Below are 25,140 nucleotides of genomic sequence, written 5' to 3'. Positions count from 1 at the left end.
TCCTCTGACATTCCAGGGAAAATAGCCCCAGCCTGTTCAGCTTCTCCTACAACTCAAAACTTCCAGTCTTGGTGACATCCTTATAAACATTTTTTTCTGCACCCTCTCAAGTTTAACAACATCCTTCCTGTAGAAGAGTCACCAGCATTGTATGCACTATTCCAAAAAGGGCTTAACCAATGTTTTGTACAGCCGCAATGTGACATCCCAACTCCTATACTCAATGCATTGACCAATGAAGGCAAGCATACCAAATGCTTTCTTCACCATCTCCAATTTCAAGGAACTATGCATCTGCATCCCTTGGTCTCTTTGTTCAGCAACACTCCCCAGAAACTTACCATTAAGTATATAAGTCTTGCCCTGGTTCGCCTTAGCAAAATGCAACACTTCACCCTCCATCTGCCGCTCCTCAGCCCATTGGCCAATCTGATTGAGGTTCCATTGTATTCTGAGATAATCTTCTTCACTGTCTACTACACACCTATTTTGGCGTCATCTACAAACTTACTAACCATACCTCCTATGTTTACATCCAAATCATTTATATAAATAAGGAAAAGCAGTGAACCCAGCACTAATGCTTGCAGCACACCACTGGTCACAGGCCTTCAGTCCAAAAAGCAGCACAGCCCTCTGTCTCTTACCTTCAAGCTCATCATATATCTGGTTGGTTAGCTCTCCGGATCCCATGTGATCTAACTTTACTAAAACTGAACTAATAGTATGAAAATGATACTTAGTGCAGTGATGGAAAAGAAAAGAAAAACAGAATATTACCTAATACACCTGAAACCATAACTAATACTGAAGCTGTCCATCTTATTCAAAACATTGATGGTAGTAATCATGTATCCACAAACTGCTGGAGTTAAACATCAGAAGTAATCCTTTTATTTAAATTATGATCCACACATTAAAATTATGTGTTTATTAGTGGAGATAATCAATATCATTAAAATAATAAATCAGAATCATTTTGCAAGTTGAAATTTACAGATATTAAGTGGTAGAAGTCACCAAGTATTCACCCAGGCATTATATTGTAGGCGTACTTTCAATGTACTTATGACAGAAATGCACTGTGCTATAACCATTCACTTTAAATAACACTCAAAATTAGAGGGGAAATTTAGTTATGCTGCAGGGAGAAATGCTGGGTAGGACTACGCTTAGTGTTGGAATTGGAATCCTGCTGCATTTGCTGTTGTATGTTTTGAAAGCTTGAAATAAATGAAAAAGAATTTAAACCGCTCATTGTATTGTTACCAGGGAGGCAGATTCAACATTAATCATGAATTACTTTTAAAATTCACCCTAACATAACAAATTATTTTATCTGCTCATTGTTGAACACTACTGTCTGCTTATCAAAAATAAATTAAGGAAAGCTCATGCAATGTGATGCAGTTGGTCAATTTACTGAAATTGTCAGACATTATGTCTAAAAGTACCTGCTATTGGACACAATAGACACTAACCCTGAAGGTGTGCCCAAAGCTGGAAGCAGTTTTGCCCACAGTGCATTCTCTGTTCATGCCAGTGTGAATGAACAGTTATCATGGATCCCAATTGGAGAGCTGGCAGCTTGACCACTGATAGGACAGCAAGCTAGAAGCAGCAGTGTGAAGCCACCCTTGTAAGAAGGGAATTTGGGTCAGGGTTACAGGGGAGAGGTAAGCCCTAGTGAGGTGCAGAGAGCGTTTATTTGAAGGTGAAGGTTTGCACAGGAACAACACTTGTAGCTGATAGCTCTGCTTTGAGTCACAACGTGTCCAATCAGAAAGAACTACCCCAATGGCTGACAGGGTAAGTTGGCAGGAATCACTGAGTGATCTTCCAGCATGCCGGACAGCCTGCATTACTGTAAGACAAAGCAATGATAGTGGGAAGAGGTTCTTAATGGGCCATTTAAAGAACTCAATATATCTCTGGGTGAGAAGGCCATCCTCTACTTTACCTGCTACTGATAAAATTCCAGGGTGTTGAGAAGATGGCAGACATTTCATTCCTTACCTTCCTTTCCCATCTACCTTCCAAAAGCCCCATTAAATGTGACCCAGGAGTTAGCCAAGGGCAGACTCATGGAAAGAGGAGGAGAAAGGAAAATGTTTGATTATTATAATTTTTTTTTCTCCTTTGATATAAGCTGTGAGGTTTACATGTATGATTTTAATTGATGAGTGAATAGCTTTGTGTACGAATTTCTGTTGGATATTAGATTGTTTGGAAACCAACAAGGTAAGTAATAGGCGGCCTCAATGGTTGATTCGATTGTCTTGGAATTTGTTTATTTTTCACAGCTTACAGAAAATGCCCTTAACGGGGGATTTATAGTTTCACTTTTGTGCATCAGTGAGGCAGTCCTGTGAAGTCCTTGGAACAGGATGGAAGTCTGGAATAGTGTTTCAGAGAAGGGAATGGTAGATAGAGTGAATTAGATTACAATGGAGTGAAGAGTTAGTGCTAGTCCCAGACCCAAAGTAATGGGATAAACAAAGTCCGGAAAACACTACTTAAAGTTCAGTAGAGTGAAACATAGCTTCTTCCTGAAGCACCCATACAGCTATCAGTCACAAGTGACTTAAGGTACAGGGATTCTGGTGTGAGTATTATATGGCTGGTACTTTGGGGAGTGGGCCAGAGGGGTGTTCTGGGTTCTTCACAAAAGCTGTTTTGTTTTTTTTCTATACAATAATGCTTTGAGATTAATGGGATTATACTGGTACTGAATGTTTAATCTTTTTTTGAAATTGTATCATAAATAGATAGTTGGATTATTCTATTTTATCTCCATTTCTTTTATAATAGACTTCTGTTTTACTGTTAAACCAAATCTGCAGCATCGTCTGCTTATGTTTCAGTGGGAGGCCACTTCATTGAAAACAAATAAAAATACGATTTATAAAACTGGGTTCCTAATTGGGATCTGACTTCTCCAGTAAAATATCAGCTGGGATGTCAACACTCCCAGTTCAAGGACATAGATACAACTTGGAATGCTGTTTCAAAGAAGACTATGAGAAACAGCAACATGGTCAGGAGAGGAAAGCAAACAAGGTGTATGGACATGAGGTACATACATTGTGAATCCACTTTATCCAATGCACTGCATGTACTACCCACAATCTTATAGTGATGCTGTGTTTCAGAGGGATAGACTTGAAAAGGAAATCTAGCAAAAGAAATGCATAGCATCATAATCCCAGAACTGGAGATGGAACAACAGTCTAATATCACTCCTGTACTTCCAGTGAAAGTGATCCCAATCCACAACCCTTCATTACAGGGGTGTTCTAAGCAATCATCCTAATTATGCAGAATAAGTGAGCATGCTGTGCACAGATTCACCGAACAGATGAAAGAAGCTGTGCATAAATATTCAAAACCGAAAATTCACTTTAATACAAAACTGCAGCAAAAGATGCATTTTTTCAAAATAATATGCTGTTGCTTTCTCTGACGCTCAGGGCAACATTGACCAGTCATCTGTTTTATGCTTCATCAGCAGGGCCAGAGTTTTATGAAATTCCAAATAATCTATAAAAACAGAATGAGATCATGAATCTCATTCAATGCTCCATATATTTCTACAGTTCAAGAATCCAAACTCTTCCATATATGATAAGAATGAAAAGGGGAAGAGAGAGAGATAACTCATAGAATACGATACACACGAAGTATATCACCAGCCTCTGTTTGCCTCAAGAGCCAGGGAATACAGTAATGAAGTGATATGCAGGAACTGCCATGGAAATTCACATTGGTGGGCTCTGAAACCTTTTGTTTCCTCCTGTATGATACTCAACAGGACTCCCATAAATTACCCCTATTAGTACTCAAATGCAAAATCTTTTGACCCCCTGTCCAGAGCCGAACTACCAGATAGTTCAATGGGACATACAAGAAGGAAAATCGGGAACCAATCACACTGTGAGAAAGATGCAACTATGATTAAAGTATTCTTAGTTTTAACATTCAAATTGACTTTCAGTTATATATGAAAGTATTATTTCATTGTATCAAATGAAAATTAGGAAGGAAATTACCTCATTAGCATCAATTCCATTATTGACTGACCACGTTGTCTGGAAATACTCGAGCATTCGCTGTTTGAGCTGCTTTGGGAGATGATGGACTCGAATGAAATCCTTTAGATCTTTGATTCTGTGGTGATACAGAGACCACCTGGAGTACATGCGCTGAATGATGGCAGTTACATTCCCGAATACCAACGCATGCATCAGTGCTGAGAAGAAAGAAAAACAAATAGTTATAGATCATACAGCAATGTTGGCAAAATAGGTCAGTTTACAGGATTGTAAAGCACCAATGTGTATGGACGAGTGGGCTACCTGCTAAATGCAGTTCTTCATATTTCTGATCTTGCAGTCCCGATAAACTGAACTCTGCACAATTATGAACGAGAAGCTCATCAGAGTTAACAGCCAACTTACAGCTAGGAAATCTTACTGGGGTTAAAACTTGCAAACGTTTAGTAAGAGAATTCACCAAAATGTCTCTTATTTTCTCATATTAATTACTTTGAGTTTTTCCACTATCTGGCAAAATCTAAAATAAGAACAGAAAATGCTTTCATAACAAATGTAATTATGTTGTTATTGTGTAACTATAACTAACATATTGAATCTACAAAGCTGTATAATTTGTGGTCAGCTTTCAATGTAATTGCAATGCTATTGATTTGATTACCACAGACCAATCAGGTCATTACAAAAGGATTTTGGATGTGTTTAGTCCACACATAAATCTGTTAACCATATTATTATATTGTCCCATAAGCTATAACCAAAGAGCAATTCTTTATGGCAAATTATATATTTGCAGCCAAACCCCTGTTTCCACTGATTTAGCCTCTTCAATGAGAGTCCTTTAGTGTCCCCAGAATCCACATATAGAGGAAGGATAGTAGCATCCAGAAGCAGAAGGATAAATAAAGTGTGTAATGGATGAGAGTGGTGCATAGACCTAGAGAAGAAAATAATTCCACACTATGGAGAAACAGATGAAGCTGGACAATGAGGAACTCAATGACAGATTGCATCAAATGTGATGAATAAGGTTGGAGAGATTAGGTTAGATTACTTACAGTGTGGAAACAGGCCCTTCGGCCCAACAAGTCCACACTGACCCGCCGAAGCGCAACCCACCCAGACCCCTACATTTACCCCTTACCTAACACTACGGGCAATTTAGCATGGCCAATTCACCTGACCCGCACATCTTTGGACTGTGGGAGGAAACCGGAGCACCCGGAGGAAACCCACGCAGACACGGGGAGAACGTGCAAACTCCACACAGTCAGTCGCCTGAGTCGGGAATTGAACCCGGGTCTCAGGCGCTGTGAGGCAGCAGTGCTAACCACTGTGCCACCATGCCGCCCACAAGAGCTAAAAGCACAAATAATCATGTGGGAATACAATGGTCATAAGAGAAATGTGGTTAAAGAATGGTGAGGACTTGAAGCTAGATTTCCAAGGATACAAAGTGTTCAGCAAAAATTAGAGAAGGGAAAAAGGGAGTTGGATAGCAGTATTGATTAGGAAGAATTGGAAAAAGAGGATGTTCTTGAGGTAACAATCCACAGAGTCTGATCTTTAGTTTGTGCCCTCACTCCTCAGACATTTAGCAGAACATAGTCTCAGATTTATCTATGTTGGCAGTATTCACAAGAGGACAGAGTAAGAAAGATTGTAAAATATACAAAAAGTGACAAAAAAAGTCAAAAAACAAATCAAGTATCAGACACAAAACAAGAGTGAAAAAAAACAGAAGTACAAAGAATAACAAAAGGGATTGAGCAAAAAGTGGCAAGACAAATGATATGACATAATTTAATTATTAGGTCTGGGCCGCAAGCAGAAAATATAATCCAGCAAGAAATATGCTTTGTTATAAAGCATTAAAGCATTTTGCCATTGAGATTAACATATACTAACCAAAACCAGATGAATATATTAGTGTAGAACTAAATTTTACTTTCCACTAATTTCATTTTAATCCCTAGCCTGTACTGATGTGACAGTTTTCATTTAGCTTAGTTTTCCATTAACAATAATTTTTTTGAAAATTTACTAGTGACAAATTAATTTGCGTTGTTGCTTGTGGGTGTCAGCGTTACTGAAGATCCCAATATGAAAAATGATCATAACTCCTTTAGCTACTTCCAATATGGTCGATGTTGTGTGCCCTGACACTCAAAATGAGATAGCACAGGTGTGCTGTGTGCAGGCTGGAAGCTTGCAGCTTAGGCGGATCATGATGTCAAACCCGTTCTATTGCTCAGTTGACTGGACAGTTGATTTGAGATACAAAGTGATGCCAACAGCAAGGGTTCAATTCCTGAACTGGTTGAAGTTACCATGAAGGACTCTCCTTCTTGACCTCTTCCCTCACCTGAGGCATGGTGCCCCTCAGATTAAACGCCCAGCAGTCATCTCTCTGTAAAATCACTTTCTAACTTTTTGATGCACAGTGTTTCTTCTTGGATCTCATAAGTCCAGTTAATGCACTCTCTCCTTTATGCATAAGCTCCACCACATGAGGAGACTTCACCTGCATTACAGAAAGGGTAGGCCATCCAACTTCTAGGTTTGATTTATTTGTGGAGTCATGGAGTCATACAGCACAGCGACAGACATCCCCAAGGGGAACACTACCCCTGCTCATCTCCGAGGGGAACACTACCCCTGCTCATGCCCCGAGGGGAACACTACCCCTGCTCATGACTCCACCCCCATTCCCCCCCACCATCACACCTACTCCAGTTACTGGCTCCGCCCCCACTCCCAGCTCCATACCCACACCAGATCCCAGATCCCAGCTCCCAGCCCTGCCGAGTTTTCACCATCCCTCTAGACCTCCCCCTCACTGCGGACGAACGATTGGTCCTCAGCAAACGACTCACCTTCATCCCCCTCTGTCCATGCATCAATGAATTTATTACACGCCGTGACGTTGAACAATTCTTCCGTCGCCTCCACCTCCGAGCTTACTTTCACAATCAGGATTCCCACCCACCTTCCGAGGACCCCTTCGCCCACCTCCAACACACTGCATCCACCTGGACACCCCGCGCTGGCCTATTACCTGCCCTCGACCTCTTCATTTCCAACTGCCGCCGGGTCATTAACCGCCTCAACCTGTTTACCCCCCCTCCCCCACTCCAACCTCTCACCCTCACAATGCACAGCCCTCCAATCCCTCTGCTCCAATTCCAACCTCACCATCAAGCCAGTGGATAAAGGGGGCACATTGGTAGTCTGGCGCACCGACCTCTACACCGCTGAAGCCAAACGCCAACTCGAGAACACCTCTTCCTACTGCCCCCTCGACCATGACCCCAACCCCCATCACCAAACCATCATCTCCCAAACATGCAGAACCTCATCACCTCAGGAGATCTCCCAACCACAGCTTCCAACCTCATAGGCTGGGTACCCCGCACTGCCCGTTTCTACCTCCTTCCCAAGATCCACAAGCATGACCACCCTGGCCGACCCATTGTCTCAGCATGCTCCTGCCCCACTGAACTCATCTCTGTCTACCTCGACACTGTCCTATCCACCCTAGTCCAGGAACTCTCCACATACATTCAAGACACCACCCATGTCCTCCACCTCCTCCAAGACTTCCGTTTCCCCGGATCCCAACGTCTCATCTTCACCATGGATATCCAATCCCTCTACACCTCCATCTGCCATGACCAGGGCCTCCAAGCCCTCCATTTTTTCCTCTCCAGACATCCCCAACAGTACCCTTACACCGACACTCTCATTCGTTTGGCCGAACTGGTCCTCACCCTTAACAATTTCTCCTTTGAATCCTCCCACCTCCTCCAGACCAAAGGGGTAGCCATGGGCATACGTATGGGTCCCAGCTATGCCTGTCTCTTTGTTGGGCTACATAGAACAGTTGATCTTCCGTAATTACACCGGCACCACTCCCCACCTCTTCCTCCGCTCATTGATGGCTGCATTGGCGCCACCTCGTGCTCCCGCGAGGAGGTTGCGCAATTCATCAACTTCACCAACACATTCCACCCTGATCTTAAATTTACCTGGACCATCTCTGACACCTCCCTCCCCTTCCTGGACCTCTCCATCTCCATTAATGATGACCGACTTGACACTGATGTTTTTTACAAACCCACCAACTCCCACAGCTAGCTGGATTACACCTCTTCCCACCCTGCCTCTTGCAAAAATGCCATCCCACATTCCCAATTCCTCTGCCTCTGCCGTATCTGCTCCCAAGAGGACCAGTTCCACCATACAACACACCAGATGGCCTCCTTCTTTAGAGAACGCAATTTCCCTTCCCACGTGGTTAAAGATGCCCTCCAATGCATCTCGTCCACATCCCGCACCTCCCCCCTCAGACCCCACCCCTCCAACCATAAAAAGGACAGAACTCCCTTGGTGCTCACCTTCCACCCCACAAACCTTCGCACAAACCAAATCACCCACCGACATTTCCACCACCTCCAAAAAGACCCCACCACCAGGGATATATTTCCCTCCCACCCCTTTCCACCTTCTGCAAAGACTGTTTCCTCCGTGACTACCTGGTCAGGTCCACACCCCCCTCCAACCCACCCTCCCATCCTGGCACTTTCCCCTGCCACTGCAGGAAACGTAAAACCTGTGCCCACAACTCCTCCGTCACCTCTATCCAATGCCCTAAAGGAGCCTTTCACATCCAAAGTTTTACCCTCCCATCCACTATTATCATTTATTGTATCCATTGCTCCCGATGCGGTCTCCTCTACATTGGGGAGATTGGGCGCCTCCTAGCAGAGTGCTTTAGGGAACATCTCCGGGACACCCGCACCAATCAACCACACCGCCCCGTGGCCCAACATTTCAACTTCCCCTCCCACTCTGCCGAGGACATGGAGGTCCTGGGCCTCCTTCACCACCGCTCCCTCACCATCAGACGCCTGGAGAAAGAACACCTCATCTTCCACCTCGGAACACTTCAACCCCAGGGCATCAATGTGGACTTCAACAGTTTCCTCATTTCCCCTTCCCCCACCTCACCCTAGTTCCAAACTTCCAGTTCAGCACTATCCCCATGACTTGTCCGGACTTGTCCTACCTGCCTAGCTCCTTTTGCCACCTATCCACTCCACCCTCTCCTCCCTGACCTATCGCCTTCATCCCCTCCCCCACTCACCCATTGTACTCGATGCTACTTTCTCCCCACCCCCACCCTCCTCTACCTTATCTCTCCATGCTTCAGGCTCACTGCCTTTATTCCTGATGAAGGGCTTTTGCCCGAAACATCGATTTCACTGCACTTTGGATGTTGCCTGAACTGCTGTGCTCTTCCAGCACCACTAATCCAGAATCTGATTTCCAGCATTTGCAGTCATTGTTTTTATCTAACAGACCCTTCAATCCAACTCAGCTGCGCCGACCAGACATCCCAATCTGATCTAGTCCCATTTGCCAGAATTTGGCTCATATCCCTCTAAACCTTTACTGTTCATATATCCACCCAGATGCTTCCACCACTTTCTCTGGCAGCTGGTTCCAGACACACACCACCTTCTATGTGAAAAAGTTACAGATCCATTTTACACCTTTCCCCTATCACCTTAAACCTCGGCCCTTGAGCTTTTGACTCCCCCACCCGAGGAAAAGGACCTTGGCTATTTTAACCTATTCCTGCTCCTCATGATTTTATACACCTTTCATAAGGTCACCCCTCATTTTTTCTAGTGAACAGTTAATTACTGTATCTTGTTGTATTCAATTGTGCTAACCCAGCTTTCTAGAAACAATTTCAGTGAGCATTTTTGACAATAAAAATCTCTGCAAATCAACACAAGTTCAACTGTCCAAAACAGTTGGCATCACCACATTCCTGCTCTGCAGTGAGACCTGGACTGGGTATCAGCAACGCACAAGAGTGTTGGAGAAATTGCATCAAAATCCCTCTGCCACATCAATGAGAGGTCCATTGAACAAACACTTGCATCCTTCTTGAAGCAATCTGCACCAAGATCCAGGTAAAACTCCTGACAAATTAAATACAATGGACTGGACACTGTATCCACTTGGTCGATAAATATCTTCCCTAGCCATGTCTTGTTTTCTCACCACCTACGTTCTGGGAAAGAGCAAGAGAGCTTTACAAAGACATTCTGAATCTCTCCTTAAAGTGAGGTAACATTGATGTTTATGGCTGGGAATAGTCATTCAAAAGTATATCAACCCATATATCAAAATGCATCACACATTGAGTCTAAACAATAAGGTAGGGGAGGAGAGACAAGGAAACAAATCTTGCACTCCAGCTCCACTACAGTACCTTGTGGGATGGCTTACCTTATGTACCCAAAGTTCAGCAAGTCAAGAATATGCCTTTTGAGTTACAGAGGTCCAAAACAGAAACTCATGATGCTAATTAGATGTAATCTGAGTTGAGCGCCATCCAAAGATGAATGTGCCTTGTGTTATTGGAGGATTTCTGCAATTTATTTGAATTTTTCAAAGGACTGATGCTGGCTCCTATCATTGAGGTTAAAGGAACTGACATTGTCAAGACTAATTCAGAGTGGGTTAATAGTTGCACCCCTCTTGGGTATCACTGATTTGGATAAGCAGCATACAAAGCAAAAGAGAGAAAAACGGAGGCTCTCAGTATCCCTCAGTATCCTTTAAGGAACACTTCTCTAATCCCACCTCAGCCATGACCAGTGTCTGAGGCATTTCCATTTCACCAAGGCAGGTAATGAAATGGGTCACCTCCTATAACTCATGCTGCATCCTCACAATCAGGCAAGGATGGCATTGCCAGTGTTGTCAATGTTTCCGAGTTTTTATGCCAGTGGATCTTTCAAGGAGGAAGCAGCCAACATGAGCAACAACTCACAGTTCACTACCCATCACAGCATCAGGAAGGTGACAGTGGCTCTGTGTAAAATGCATTGCTACCTTACTGGCTAGAAAGAAGCACCTGGGAGTAAATGGATTTGGGAGGATATGGGGATTCCAATGGTGCAGGGAACACATGTGGCTCTGTGGGTCTCATATATAATTTCAGCACAAAGGCTACCATTCATTCCCATTAGATAATGTCTGATCATGCTGAGAAGGTCCCCTGACTGAATGCCTGCTATATTAGGAGCAGCCACAACCCATTAGTTCTGCACGTCAGCCGTAAAGGACCTACAGGAGGTGAGGGATACAGCTTTTAGATTTGTCCTACAATTCAAGACATGCAGAAACCAGGATTCTTGTGGAGCAAAATGCAGCAATGCTGAAGGAATCCTTATAGTATTTCAAGGGAAACATGTCACCCTCTTCCCTCATCTGCACTCCTTACAACCATCAGAGCTCATCTCCAAAGTTGTGGCAGTCTGCTCCGTAACTCTGCCCTTTCAAAGCAGTAACCACCGCCAGATGAAGGGAAGAACTATCACCCTCCTGCTCTGGAGGGACTGTCTGTGACTGGATACTTGGAATACAGTTCTCCTGTAATGTCATCCCTGCATCATAGCTGTTGCAGAAGTCTGCATCTTTCAAATCATCTGCTACATCAGAGCATCCTTATGACTCAATTTTATTGAAAGTAAGCTAATCAATAAAAAGCACCCCACAATAATCTTATTTAACTATATCCAATAAAACTTCTAATAATCCACGGACCGAACTGTGCATTGCATTGCTGTCTGTGTTGTGGGTGCCTCAGCCTGACCTGGTGTTCCCTACTCAGTGGTTGCAATATGGGTAGTGGGAACCTGAGGAATTTCCCAGGAAGGGATTGTGGAATAGTATTGTAGGATGATCTTGAACACCTCTGGCCCTTTCATTTCTGGCTTCAAACTGGCTGATGCCAGAATGGGCATCTGCAGTCTGGGCTGGTTCAGAGGCAAAAGCAGGGGCTCCGAGATGTTGACTGGCTTCTGCCTTTGCTGCAGTAGAAGCTGAGACATTGGCTGTCAGATGGTCTATCACGGCGGGAAGGCAAGTATTCACATGGAGTTGGCTTCCACGCTGCAAATTATTTGCACAAAGCTGGAGCCAGGCATCAGCATGTTCCTTGATAGTGGCAAGAGACTATCTAACAGGCCTGCCAATGCAATCAGTATCTTTGTCTAGTTGCCTAGCAGTGTTTTTCCTGTAAGCCACCACATCTCATCTGCGTCTTCAGCAACAGACCAGTTTGACTTTGCCTGCAGGTGGGCTGGCACATGAACTCGCCTTTTCTCTGGCCTGGTCCCCTTGTGCCTGTGTGCTGCTCCTGACTCGGTATTATCCTCTAACATTTCCTTACTGCCAGTATCTGGTGGCTGCAAGGGTCAGATATCATGACAATGCTTTTTCAGCATGTTTGTTGTTCCTCTTAGCCTTCATGAAGAGGCTGCACCATCTGGTGTGGTTGCAACAGTTCAGGGCTATGTGAAAGCAGAAATACAAAGTGGGAGGCTTGGAATGAGGAAACAATAGTGATCCATTATCTGTCATCTGCTGCTCGCACTTAACGTGAAAAAGTTAGATAATGGTGAAGTGGTATATTGAGAATTGGCAAAGGCAGGTATAAAAATATCTTCATGATCTCAGCAATGGCAGGTACAATGGGGTCAGTACAACCATCTTCTCCAAAGGCCTCAGTCAAAGCAGGCTTGTTTATCCCTCATTAGCTCTCTACTGTCCTCCATGGTTATGGATTCCAATGCCTTGAAGGCAGATTTCTGTGGGTGTTGTAATTTATTTAGTTATGTGCCTGTGTCAGCTGAATAGCTGGAGCTATGGTGGAGATTTGGGAGGTTGAGTGAGAATGGAAACATTGGTATATATGTGAGGGCGAGGTGGATTTATTGAATTAGACTGTGATACATAGAATAGACAGAGCGGGGAGGGGGGTAAAGATGTTCACGGAGTACTGGGAGATGTTGATGGAGCAGTGGGGGAGGTGTTGGTGGAGCCGGGATGGGGAGTGTTGATGGAGCAGCGGGGGAGGTGTTGGTGGAGCTGGGATGGGGAGATTTTTTTTTAGATTACTTACAGTGTGGAAACAGGCCCTTCGGCCCAACAAGTCCACACCGAACCGCCGAAGCGCAACCCACCCATACCCCTACATTTACCACTTACCTAACACTACGGGCAATTTAGCATGACAATTCACCTGACCCGCACATCTTTGGACTGTGGGAGGAAACCGGAGCACCCGGAGGAAACCCACGCAAATACGGGGAGAACGTGCAAACTCCACACAGTCAGTCGCCTGAGTCGGGAATTGAACCCGGGTCTCTGGCTCTGTGAGGCAGCAGTGCTAACCACTGTGCCACTGTGCCCCTTGTTGATGGGCAGAGGAGACCATATGCTCCCATTTCCTCTCTGGATCCCATACTGGGATGGCTTCTTTCTTCTTTTCTCGCAATCCCCTTGATAGTGCCTGCAGTGCCATGTTATATAACCTGGCATCCCTCATGAGGTCCAATACAGGGATGAAGTAGGACACTCCAGCTGGAGCTCGCCTGCTCACTGCATTCCTTTTCTTTTTCTCTCTATTTCTTTCACTCCCTGTCTTTTTCCTCCTCAGCCAGCAGCCTTGAGCAGAGTGGGTTCAGAGGACAGCAGCCCGGAGCAGAGTAGGGATGGAGGCCAGCACCCGGAGCGGCGTGGGGATGGAGGCCAGCGACTGGAGTGGAGTGGGGATGGAGACCAACAGCCCGGAGCCAAGTGGGGATGGAGACCAGCAGCCCGGAGCAGAGTGGGGATGGAGACCAGCAGCCCGGAGCGGAGTGGGGATGGAGACCAGCAGCCCGGAGCGGAGTGGGGATGGAGACCAGCAGCCCGGAGCAGAGTGGGGATGGAGACCAGCAGCCCGGAGCGGAGTGGGGATGGAGACCAGCAGCCCGGAGCAGAGTGGGGATGGAGACCAGCAGCCCGGAGCAGAGTGGGGATGGAGACCAGCAGCCCGGAGCCAAGTGGGGATGGAGGCCAGCAGCCTGGAGCAAAGTGGGGATGGAGACCAGCACCTGGAGTGGAGTGGGGATGGAGGTCAGCAGCCCGGAGCGGAGTGGGGATGGAGGTCAGCGCCTGGAGTGGAGTAGGGATGGAGGTCAGCAGCCCGGAGCGGAGTGGGGATGGAGGTCAGCAGCCCGGAGCGGAGTGGGGATGGAGACCAGCAGCCCGGAGTGGAGTAGGGATGGAGGTCAGCGCCTGGAGTGGAGTGGGGATGGAGACCAGCACCTGTGGTGGAATGGGGATGGAGGTCATCGCCTGGTGCAGGGTGGGATCAGAGGCCAGCAGCCCGGAGGGGAGTGGGGACAGAGGTCAGCGCCTGGTGCACGGTGGGATTGGAAGACAGCAGCCTGGAGCGGAGTGGGGATGGAGGTCAGTGCCTGGTGCAGGGTGGGATCAGAGGCCAATGCCTGGTGCAGGGTGGGATCAGAGGCCATCAGTGGCTACTGTTTGGAAACCAGTGGAGCACGGTCAGTCCGGTCACATAGAAGCCCTTATAGTTGGACTGTAATGTCTATCTGTTTAGCTTTATTTCTTATTTTCCTAACTTAAACCGCTATTGCGTATATCTGTAATGCAGTGTAACTTTTCTCTTTATTTCCTTTATTTTTTGTATCTAAGACTGTACCTCGGTACTTTGTACTTAGGATGACACTGTGAGTTGGAGACTTTATACATTTTCCGCTGTACTCTTGTTGTTTTGTGACATGAGTACATGTGACCATAAACCTAACCCGGATTCGATGTGCTCCTGTTACATTTGTCTCTGACTGACAGTTTCCTGACATTCTATGGATCCCATACAGGACTTTTGTCAGACAGCATGAAGTTACATCTAAAAGCTTTTCTTTTTCTGTAGTAGTCATTTTATTCTAAAAAAAAGCCACACTTTGGAATTAAAAGTTAAAAATGTCTATAGTACTTTGAGGCACTGGTCCATTGTTAGACACTGTGCTTTTCCTTGCAGCTAAATGTACCTGAGGCAATGGCAGCAGTTCTCCTTTGAGATTGGTGGGATGGCTTTTAGCTGTTCAGGGTGAGTATGTACCATGTTAATCAGCTGCTTGTAGAGCATTGAACTTCATACTGAAGTCATTTAGGTGAGGAGGCAGCACAAAGTTGACATGCTTACATTTTTAATTACATCCTATTTCAAAATCTATAAGATTAAAAGGTTTGGAAACATTTTGGTTTCATCAATAGATATTGATATCTCCATTATTAATTATGACTCTGTAACTAAGCACTACTATCGATAATAAATAAGGTATTGACTGAACACTGAAATGGAGATTGGAAAATGAACTAACCTGCATCATGACTCTTTTCAACAGAATTCATAAGTACACACATTGAATGGACGTAAGGTAAACATAGAAACAAGAAGCTGGCATAGGCCACTCGGCCCTTCAAGTCTGCTCTGCCATTCAGGATGATCATGGCTAATCTCTGTCTCAATGCCATAATCCTGCTTTCTCAGCATACCCCTTGATGCCTTTAAAATCTCAAACATTGAGTAAAGACCTTAATCATTTTAAAACTGTCAAAGAAACTGAATACACAGAGACAAAAGTTTATAACTTGAAGTAAATAACATGAAACATAGACCAGTGAGGAGACTGATGAGAGATTCAACTGTATATGTACTTCCAGAGCTCCTCATTGGTCACCCATCAAATGTCCTACAGGATATCCACTTCCAGAAGTTTCAATGGAGTACAGTAGGTGACCGATGCAATACACACTGCTGAATGCTAACTCCCAAGTTGAATTTCCAACCCAATAAATCTTATGCAGACAAAGTACATCAGAGCTCTACTGATGACACACAAAGATAAATGAACATACCTCCAATCAGCATTGTGCAGATAGAGAAGATCTTCTCTGCCTCGGTATTGGCTGAGACATTTCCAAAGCCGACACTGGTCAGACTACTGAGTGTGAAGTAGAGAGCAGCAATGTAGGCACTTCTGATTCCAGGACCTCCCAGTGTGTTATTGTCATAATATGGAGTTTCAAGGCGTTTTCCCAATTCATGCAGCCAGCCTATAACCACAAAGTGAAAATAAGTAATTACCAGTAGAACATGTCTTTAAATATTAAAGATGCAGGCGCACAGAATTAGGAATGTCCTATTTAGTCCCTTGAGCCAGATCCGCCATTCAATTGGAGCATCATTGATACAAAGTTATCTCATCCTCATTTATCCATTATTATTCCATTTCCCATGAATAAAAATCTAAGCAAAAGGGTGAAAGGTTGTCTGTGGTAGGTGGAAATATTTGTAAGCAGATTAGCCATGGTCGTATTGAATGGCTGAGCAGGTTTAAAGGGCAGATTGGCCTAATCCTGCTCCTAACTCATTTGTTCGTGTCTTTAAGATCTGCCCAATCCCATTCTGTAGCATTCTCTGCGGCAACTGTCCAGTCACAGCCTTATTTCTCTTCTCTGTCTGGGTATAAACCCACTGGGACCCAGTTTCAGCCATGGAGGCAATGATGCTGCTGCAAGGTGATCCCTTATAAAAGGCTAAGGTATACTACAAACTGAGCATTGGGACTCATTAGCATAAACTGGGCCTGGAGCTGTTGTCACATGTGTGAATGTATACCTGCACTTACAATGTATTATAGGAGGAGGGCATTACTGGCTTGTCAATATTTATTGCCGATGTGAAGGCGGTGGTGAGCTGTCATCTTGAACTGTTGTAGTATATGTTGTGTAAGTACAATTCATAGTGATTTAAGGGAGGAAGTTCCAGGATTTTGGCCCAGCAAAATATAGATTAGGTTAGATTCCCTACAGTGTCGAAACAGGCCCTTCGGCCCAACAAGAGCAGACCGACCTTCCATAGAGCAACCCACCCTCCTCTGACTAATGCACCTAACACTATGGTCAATTTAACATGGCTAATTTACCTGACCTGAACATCTTTTGACTGTGGGAGGAAACGGGACCACCCAGAGAGTTGCTGCTGTGCATCTACCAGATGGTGCACTCTGCTGCTTCTGAGCTTTAGTGGAGAGAGGGAATATTAAAGGTAGTCAAGGAGGAACCAATCAAAGGGGCTGCTTGGTCCTGGATGGTGTCGTGTTTCTTGAGCGTTTTCAAAGCTGCACTCATCCAGATAAGTGGAAAATATTCTATCAGGTTCCTCACTTCGCAAAAACGAATTGCTTGGGGGTGATTACTGAAAGACCACTGAAGGATCATGGACAGATAAAGTCCAATTCTTGCAGGGGGGTCCCTAAAAAACCACGTGTAACAAGTCTAATATTGGACTAGGGATGCCTGAAAAATTACCCAGCCTCAGGTCGAACACCTTTCAGGTACTATTTAAGCATGGGACATTTCTGTACAAAAATGTGAAGCATTGCACTAATCACAGACCATTAAAAATGAGTGCAGCAAGATCTAGCTTCTACCATACCCACCTCTGCTTTGTGTCTAAACCTATTGAATTTGATCAGGTTTACAAAGATACAATGTGAGAAACTTTGCCCCAGGTTTTCCAAGGGAACTGCAGCAGCTGGTGAAATGTTTGCTGCTATCACTCTTGGGGTCCTGAGGGTGTCCTGGCCTGCACACATACTGCACATAATATTTATCTGGAAATTTACATTTTTGGGCAAAATATGCCAATGGTTCCCCCCAAAATGTTTCTGATTCTGATCTTTGAGGTTTACCTTACTTTTCAGTTGCTGTTACCCTCCAGTGAATCGGACACTGGGAGTTGTTTAGGGAAGACTTAAACAACACCCTCCACCTGCACTCTGATGTTCACTTTCCCGTACACCCCTGACAATGCTGACTTTACCACTCACTCACGCAGTCTCTCCTCCTGACAATTCTTAATGCCTGTTCCTTCATACTATGCCAATCCCGCCCCAGCCACCCGCTCCCCCCCCCACCTCACACCCCAACAATCCTCAATATCTCATACTCTCATAGCCCAGACAATGGTGAAACATCCCTCATCCTCACACCCTGCAGGTGTCCAACCGCTCTCACCTGCAACAATATCCAACCTTACCACAAACCTACCAATGCACATTGTCGCCCCACACACCTGAAAGTGTTTAATTTTCATTTCCTAATAATGTTTGACCGCCCTCACTTTTGACAATGCTCATATACCTGCCTGCAACATCCTGATATATCAGTGGATGGCTCTGAAGTAGTTAATTTTTTGTTACATTGAGGTCCACCAAACCTGGTGATGTCATACACAATTTCTGGGTGGAGACAGTGAGTTCTGCTGATGCTTTTGTAGGGAGCCTATGGTTCCTATGGTCCTCGTAACTATAGATGCACCAATTGCTATCCTACAATACACGTTCTTGATATGTTAGAACAGTGCCTCTTCTCAAGATACTCTGCAGTGGTGTATCCTCCACCACTAATCACTAGACTGGCCCAAGATCCAGCAGGATAGGTGATAGTAACTTGGCTCAAACAATTCTTACCCAGTGCCATGTACAAACAGAGCTGGCAAATATCAAAATGCACCAGGGTGGTCATCTGGTAAAATACCATGACCCCGACAATGCTCAAGTCTTCTCACCAGTCAGCAATACTCATCATCACTGTCCCATAAGTCCTAGGAACCTTCACTTATCCTCCTCCACAAATGCATATCTTAAACATTCAAAATAATTTTTAGAAAAGCTTTGAGCTTTAAAAACGTGAACTCAGTATAACATTACAAGCTTGCTGACCTGAAAGGGCATGATATCAGGAGAGAGCTGACCTTGCCACTCTCCTTCTTCACCAGTTCCTGCTCGTGGATCTCTGTGATGCACCTTCTCTCCATGATGTGGAGTCTCGGTTGATAGGATAAACCAAGCACGTGCTTATAATAGTGGACAGCTGCTACTACCATGGCATCACTACTGATCAGAAGAGCTGGCTTAATAATTCAACATACTGCAATTTAACCATGACAACTGCCTTCCTGTGCTAAAGCTATCAGTTCTGGCTCCAAGAGGTGGTATGATTCTGTTACCACTGCCTTGGTGAATCACGGCCACTAAACACATCGCAGCCTGGATTTTAATGCCCCCTCCTTTCTCTCCATGGATAGATTAGTAGACAGTCAGCGATATAATCATTTCACACTGTGCTGTTCACAGCACCTATCCACATGCCTCTGTATTTTTTCCGTCTCCTGTCTGCCTTGACCCCAGCTCCACTTGTCCCTTTTGCTGAGCCCTATCAACCTCACCAACTTAATTCCCAGTTTCTGTGAGGACAAGATGCAATTCCAGCAGTGACCAGCACTTCCACTGGTGCTGTTGGGATCAGAGCTCTATTTGATTGGCCCAGAGCTCTTGCAGGCAGGGCTTCATCTCTCAATGGGCGTGGAAGTCTTGCCTCAAACCAAACTAACAGCAATGGCTGCAAGATGAGCCAGCAAAATGCAGCTGGACGCATCCCTTTAAACCACCAGGGTAAAACCTAGCCCCTCTTATTGGAAGCCCAGTAAGTGCAGTATGACAAAAGACATGGAATTTTCATATCACAAACGTTGATGTCATAACCCTGGAAAGGCTCTAAAAACTGTTTGACAAGTTTACACATGTAGCTTCCATTTTTAATATGTACAAAGGCAGTTATAATGGAAAAATGTAGCAGTGAATTGGATCCCACTGACACCATGGAGAGAACAAGTGTCCAAAGAAAATCGTTCTTTTGGAATGAGGCTGGCACCACAATTAGGAAGGTCACTTTGGTGACAACAAGACTGGAGAGCAGTGGACCTCTGTGAACCACACCACTCTGCAGGCACCTTGCCTCTATTCCTAATGAAGGGCGTTTGCCCAAAACGTCGATTTTCCTGCTCCTCGGATGCTGCCTGACCTGCTGTGCTTTTCCAGCACCACTCCAATCTAGACTCTGTGAACCACAGTCAGTCGCTGAGAACAGGTCAAAATAGGTCAGAAGTGGAATTGGACAGAGTAAGAGACAAGGTAGGGGGACAGGATGAAAAAATTCCCAGGAAAAGATGAGGAAGAAGGAAGCTACGATGGGGACAGAACAGAGAGAGAGAAAGAAAGAAATGGGAAAGAAGGACAGGAGGGAGAAGTACAGTACACTCATCGCCTCAAAAACATGTTAATATAGGACTTGCAAAGTTTCAGGAAAAGTTAGTATTTCTCCAAACCAAACTAAACTAAAACTACAGCTGCAATTCAACACAATGACTGACATCGTCCAGTTTCAGGTAACCAGAGACTGGATGTACTCTGAAAGATGAGAGTCAGGATCCTTCAGAAATCTTGAGGCACTGGCAATGCAGTTATTTCCCAGGAAGTTGAAACTTTCATTGAACAATTACCCAGAACCCTCCAAAGGTACTCGCCAATTCTGAGTTAGAGTCAGACACTGCTCCAACTTCCCTATCTTAGCAGTTAGCCAGGAAAAGTCGGAGAGATTAAAACCTCCTCACCTTCTGCCTAACTGAGTTTCAGCCATTCCTCTAAATGCCACAATCACACATTGAACCATATCCCCCCCAAAGCCCATACAAATACCTCCTGAGAAACTGACCAATCTCAGCCCCTACCAACACCTGGCTGTTACCCTAAAGTACTTACTGTGCTTTCTGCCATCCCTTCCCCAGCTGCCACCTTACCTGCTTTCTCATCTGTTGTCATCCTATCCCCTCACATTGCCACACTATTCCCCAATCCCACTTACCTTATACACTTGTTGCTCTCCTTGGCAAAGTGCCTTTGAACATTTAAACCCTGGAGTAAGGCAGTTAGTTGGCATAAGAGTGATGTGGCATCCAGCTCTGATCCTGCACTGCACTGCACTGAAAGTCTCCTGAACAGGTACTCTCTGCGTTTCTTAAGAGACCTGAATCATATGATCAGGCCAGAGACATGGAGCTCCCAAGCAAGGTCAGTACAAAGAATCAGATTCACAGTCCAACTGTTACTGACACTTCTCAGAAGATTTGTCTGAATATCTCCACCACCACCACAAATCCTTCAGATAAAAGCAAATTACTGCAGATTCTGGAATCTGAAACCAAAAAAGAGAAAATGCTAGAAAATCTCAGTAGATCTGGCAGCATCTGTAAGGAGAGAAAAGAGCAACTTCAGATGATTATCCCACCTCTACCTCTCTGTTTTCATTCTGCTCCATAATTTTATTTTATTTATTTTTAAATTTCTTTTCACTGTTCTGTACCTCTTATTTCTTGATTGTCTCACTTTCTCTCGCTCCCCAATCTTTCATCACCTTTTTCCTCTCCTCTTCCCCCTTTGCTACCCTTCTCCCCTGTTTTCCATTTTGCCTCTGCTTCACCCATCCCCCCCCCCATCTCCTACACATTTTGTTACATAGCACTGGCTTCAGCCTTGGTCATTCACAGCTCCTAATCTCCCTATAATCTCTCTATGCACTGTCATTATCACCTCTTTATTGCTACCTTTGCTTCTGGAGCCATGACTCACCTTCTTTGAGCCTAGTATAAATACCTCTCTATTTCTCCTTTTTTTTAGCTTTGACAAAGGGTCATTTAGACTCAAAACGTCAGTTCTTTTCTCTCCTTACAGATGCTGCCAGACTTGCTGAGATTTTCCAGCATTTTCTCTTTTTTTTGGTTTCAAATCCTTCAGAGCCTGCTCAAGCCTCATTGTGTTCTGTTCAACAGTACTCTGGTAATCCTTTTTGAATAACTCCATTCCCAGCTGCTCTGGTCTGCTGCTGAACATAATAAATGCCTTTCATTAGAAGCAGAGTGGTCCAGAGTGAGAGTCAGAGCCAACAAGGGAGCGTCTGCAACCTTTGCCCAGGTGCATTAGATTAGATTAGATTAGATTACTTACAGTGTGGAAACAGGCCCTTTGGGCCAACAAGTCCACACCGACCCGCCGAAGCGCACCCACCCAGACCCATTCCCCTACATTTACCCCTGCACCTAACACTACGGACAATTTAGTGTGGCCAATTCACCTAACCTGCACATTTTTTTTGGAGTGTGGGAGGAAACCGGAGCACCCGGAGGAAACCCACGCAGACATGGGGAGAATGTGCAAACTCCACACAGTCAGTTGCCTGAGGCGGGAATTGAACCCGGTCTCTGGCACTGTGAGGCAACAGTGCTAACCACTGTGCCACCGTGCTGCCCACAAACATTGTTCAGTAAGACATTACTGGAAACTATGGGAGCAGCACAACAGAATAAAGTAGGCCCCAGCTGAACCATGGAACAGAACAGCAAGGATTCACTTGAAGCCAAGTCTGTGGCCAGCTGGATGCATGCCACAAGGGAGTTCAAAGGGGCTGAGAGGGGTTTGGCAATGAGGCAGGAGTAGATACACTTCTTAAAAGTGGGCAGGAACTACACCCAGAAAACTCCAAAATGTTTGAATGGCAAATCTGTGAGGAGTCAGGTACACCTCTGAAAGATCTTAAAATGGTACTGTTGATGCAGAGGCTATAAATGTGAAAGTGAACAGTAAAAAACTAAATTTAAAACTGAGATTGAACTGAAGCAACAGAACTGAACAAAGGACAAACTCTGGCTGGAATATTGCATTGCTTCCACGAACGGAAAACATGATGGGCAGAGGAACTAAACAGTACGGGAGGCTAAAGAACCAACTTCCCGATGGTGAATTGAAACAGGCAATTAATGTGGTTGGGGTTTGACAGTGGATTGAGCGTCCTGATAGCAACATGATGGGAACCTGTTTCTAATGCATTACCATTTAATGCCATTAAAAACACTATTTCACCGGATTAAATGATGTTTTGCAGTTGACTCTGCAAAGGAGAAACAAGTGTCTTCAGATTCATGACTAGTTCAGAGTGGCATGCGACAGGCAAGATCGTCTTTCTGGACTTGGACTGCTTTTCTTTTATTGTAAGCCTTTTTGCAAGAGAGAGTACAAGGCATTGATGCATTGAGATTAATTAGTGGTAGGTTAAGGGTGAGGCCACACCTAGAATGTTGTGTGCAGTTTTGATCTCCTTTTCATGAGGAAGGATGCTCTTGCTCTCAAGGGAGTGCAGCGAAGGTTTACCAGGAATTCCGGGGATGGTGGGACTGACGTATGAGGAGAGATTGATGAGGTTAGGATTGTTTTCGCTGGAGTTCAGGATAATGAGGAGGGATCTCTCACTCTCTCAGCGGAGCAGGTAAGGGCTGTTTGGCAGTGGCTGCTTGAAGGCTCGGTGACGTTTGTTTAACAGTTTAAATTTGAAAGTTTTTGTTTTAAAAAAAAGCGCAGAGCGGACCCGGAAGCTGGTGTAGTGCAAGCTTACCTGGGTAAGTTTTTTCCTATAAAGCCACGCAGGAGAGGAACCCGAGGCACTACAGGGGTAGTGCCTCCCACCCGCCCTCCTCCTCTAACCTAATAATAAGACCTGTTGTGGTAAGTGCCGCATTTTGCTTGTTCTATTGTTTAGACCTAGTTTTTTTTTTAAAGGTTACTTTTAGAGGGATGGCAGTGAAGACAGTGCAATGTTCCTCTTGCAACATGTATGAGGTGAGGGATGCCATGGTCGTCCCTGCTGATTACACTTGCAGGTAGTGCACCCATCTCCAGCTCCTCCAAGACCGTGTTAGGGAACTGGAGCTGGAGTTGGATGAACTTAGGATCATTCAGGAGGCAGAGGTGGTCATAGATTGGGAAGTAGTAAGTCCAAAGATTGTAGACAGTTGGGTGACAGTGAGGGGGACTGGGAGGAAGCAGCCAGTGCAGGGACCCCCTGCGGCTATTCCCCTCAAGAACAATTATACCGTTTTGGATACTTGTGGGGGGGGGGACTTACCAGGGGTAAACAATGGGGTTCTGGCCTCTGGCACGGAGCCTATCCCCATTGCTCAGAAGGGAAGGGTGGAGAAGAGCAGAGCAATAGTTATTGGAGACTCGATAGTTTGGGGCACAGATAGGCGGTTTTGTGGGGGCGAGAGAGACTCACGTTTGGTATGTTTCCTCCCAGGTGGAAGCGTATGTGATGTCTCTGATCGTGTTTTCCGGGTCCTTAAGGGGGAGGGGGAGCAGCCCGAAGTTGTGGTCCACATTGGCACCAACGACATAGGTAGGAAGAGGGATGAGGATGTTAGGCAGGCTTTCAGGGAGCTAGGTTGGAAGCTCAGAGTTAGAACAAACAGAGTTGTTGTCTCTGGTTTGTTACCCGTGCCACGTGATAGAGAGTCGAGGAATAGGGAGAGAGAGCAGTTAAATGCGTGGCTACAGGGATGGTGCAGGAGGGAGGGATTCTGGTATCTGGATAACTGGGGTTCTTTCTGGGGAAGGTGGGACCTCTATAAACAGGATGGTCTACATCTGAACCTGAGGGGCACCAGTATCCTTGGGGGGAGGTTTGCTAGTGCTCTTTGGGGGACTTAAACTAACTCTGCAGGGGCATGGGACCCTAGACTGCAGCTTTAGGATGCAGGACCTGGAGTGCAGGGAGGTTAGGAACATGGCATCAATCTCGAAGGAGGGTGCCTGTAAACAGAAAGGTGGCTTGAAGTGTGTATACTTCGATGAAAGAAGTATACGAAATAAGGTAGGTGAACTTGCAGCGTGGGTTGGTACCTGGGATTTCGATGTTGTGGCTATTACAGAGACATGGGTAGAACAGGGACAGGAATGGCTGTTGCAGGTTCCAGGGTTTAAATGTTTTAGTAGGATCAGAGGTGGGGGTAAAAGAGGGGGAGGTGTGGCATTGCTTGTCAAAGATAGTATTACAGCAGTGGAAAGGACAATGGATGAAGACTCGCCATCTGAGGTAGTTTGGCTGAGCTTAGAAGTAGGAAAGGTGAGGTCACCCTGTTAGGAGTTTTCTACAGGCCCCCTAATAGTCCTAGAGATGAAGAAGAAAGGATTGCTAGGATGATTCAGGAGAAGAGTGAAAGTAATAGGGTGGTTGTTATGGGGTCTTTAACTTTCCAGATATTGACTGGGAAAGCTATAGCTTGAGTACGTTAGATGGGTCGGTGGTTGTCCAATGTGTGCAGGAGGGTTTCCTGACACAATGTATAGACAGGCCAACAAGAGGTGAGGCCATGCTGGATTTGGTTCTGGGTAATGAACCAGGTCAGGTGTTAGAATCGGACGTAGGTGAGCACTTTGGAGTCAGTGACCACAATTCGGTGATTTTTACTCTAGTGATG

At 45.2% G+C, this 25,140-nt stretch overlaps 1 protein-coding gene across 1 annotated transcript in view; it reads right to left on the bottom strand.

The window, feature by feature from the left end:
* LOC132816083 (potassium voltage-gated channel subfamily H member 8-like) overlaps nucleotides 1–25,140 on the bottom strand; it is a 438,395-nt gene that overhangs the window by 123,288 nt on the left and 289,967 nt on the right. Inside the window, exons 8-9 of the mRNA XM_060825513.1 lie at nucleotides 15,849–16,046; nucleotides 4,050–4,249 (exon numbers count right to left, since the gene is read on the bottom strand). Coding sequence (XP_060681496.1) covers nucleotides 4,050–4,249; nucleotides 15,849–16,046 — 398 coding nt within the window. The remainder of the gene's footprint in view (nucleotides 1–4,049; nucleotides 4,250–15,848; nucleotides 16,047–25,140) is intronic.

This window comes from Hemiscyllium ocellatum, chromosome 5 (assembly GCF_020745735.1).
Source record: "Hemiscyllium ocellatum isolate sHemOce1 chromosome 5, sHemOce1.pat.X.cur, whole genome shotgun sequence".
Taxonomy (NCBI): Eukaryota; Metazoa; Chordata; class Chondrichthyes; order Orectolobiformes; family Hemiscylliidae; genus Hemiscyllium; species Hemiscyllium ocellatum.
Note: the sequence above shows the minus strand (reverse complement) of the source record. Positions and strands in the feature narration are given on the sequence as shown.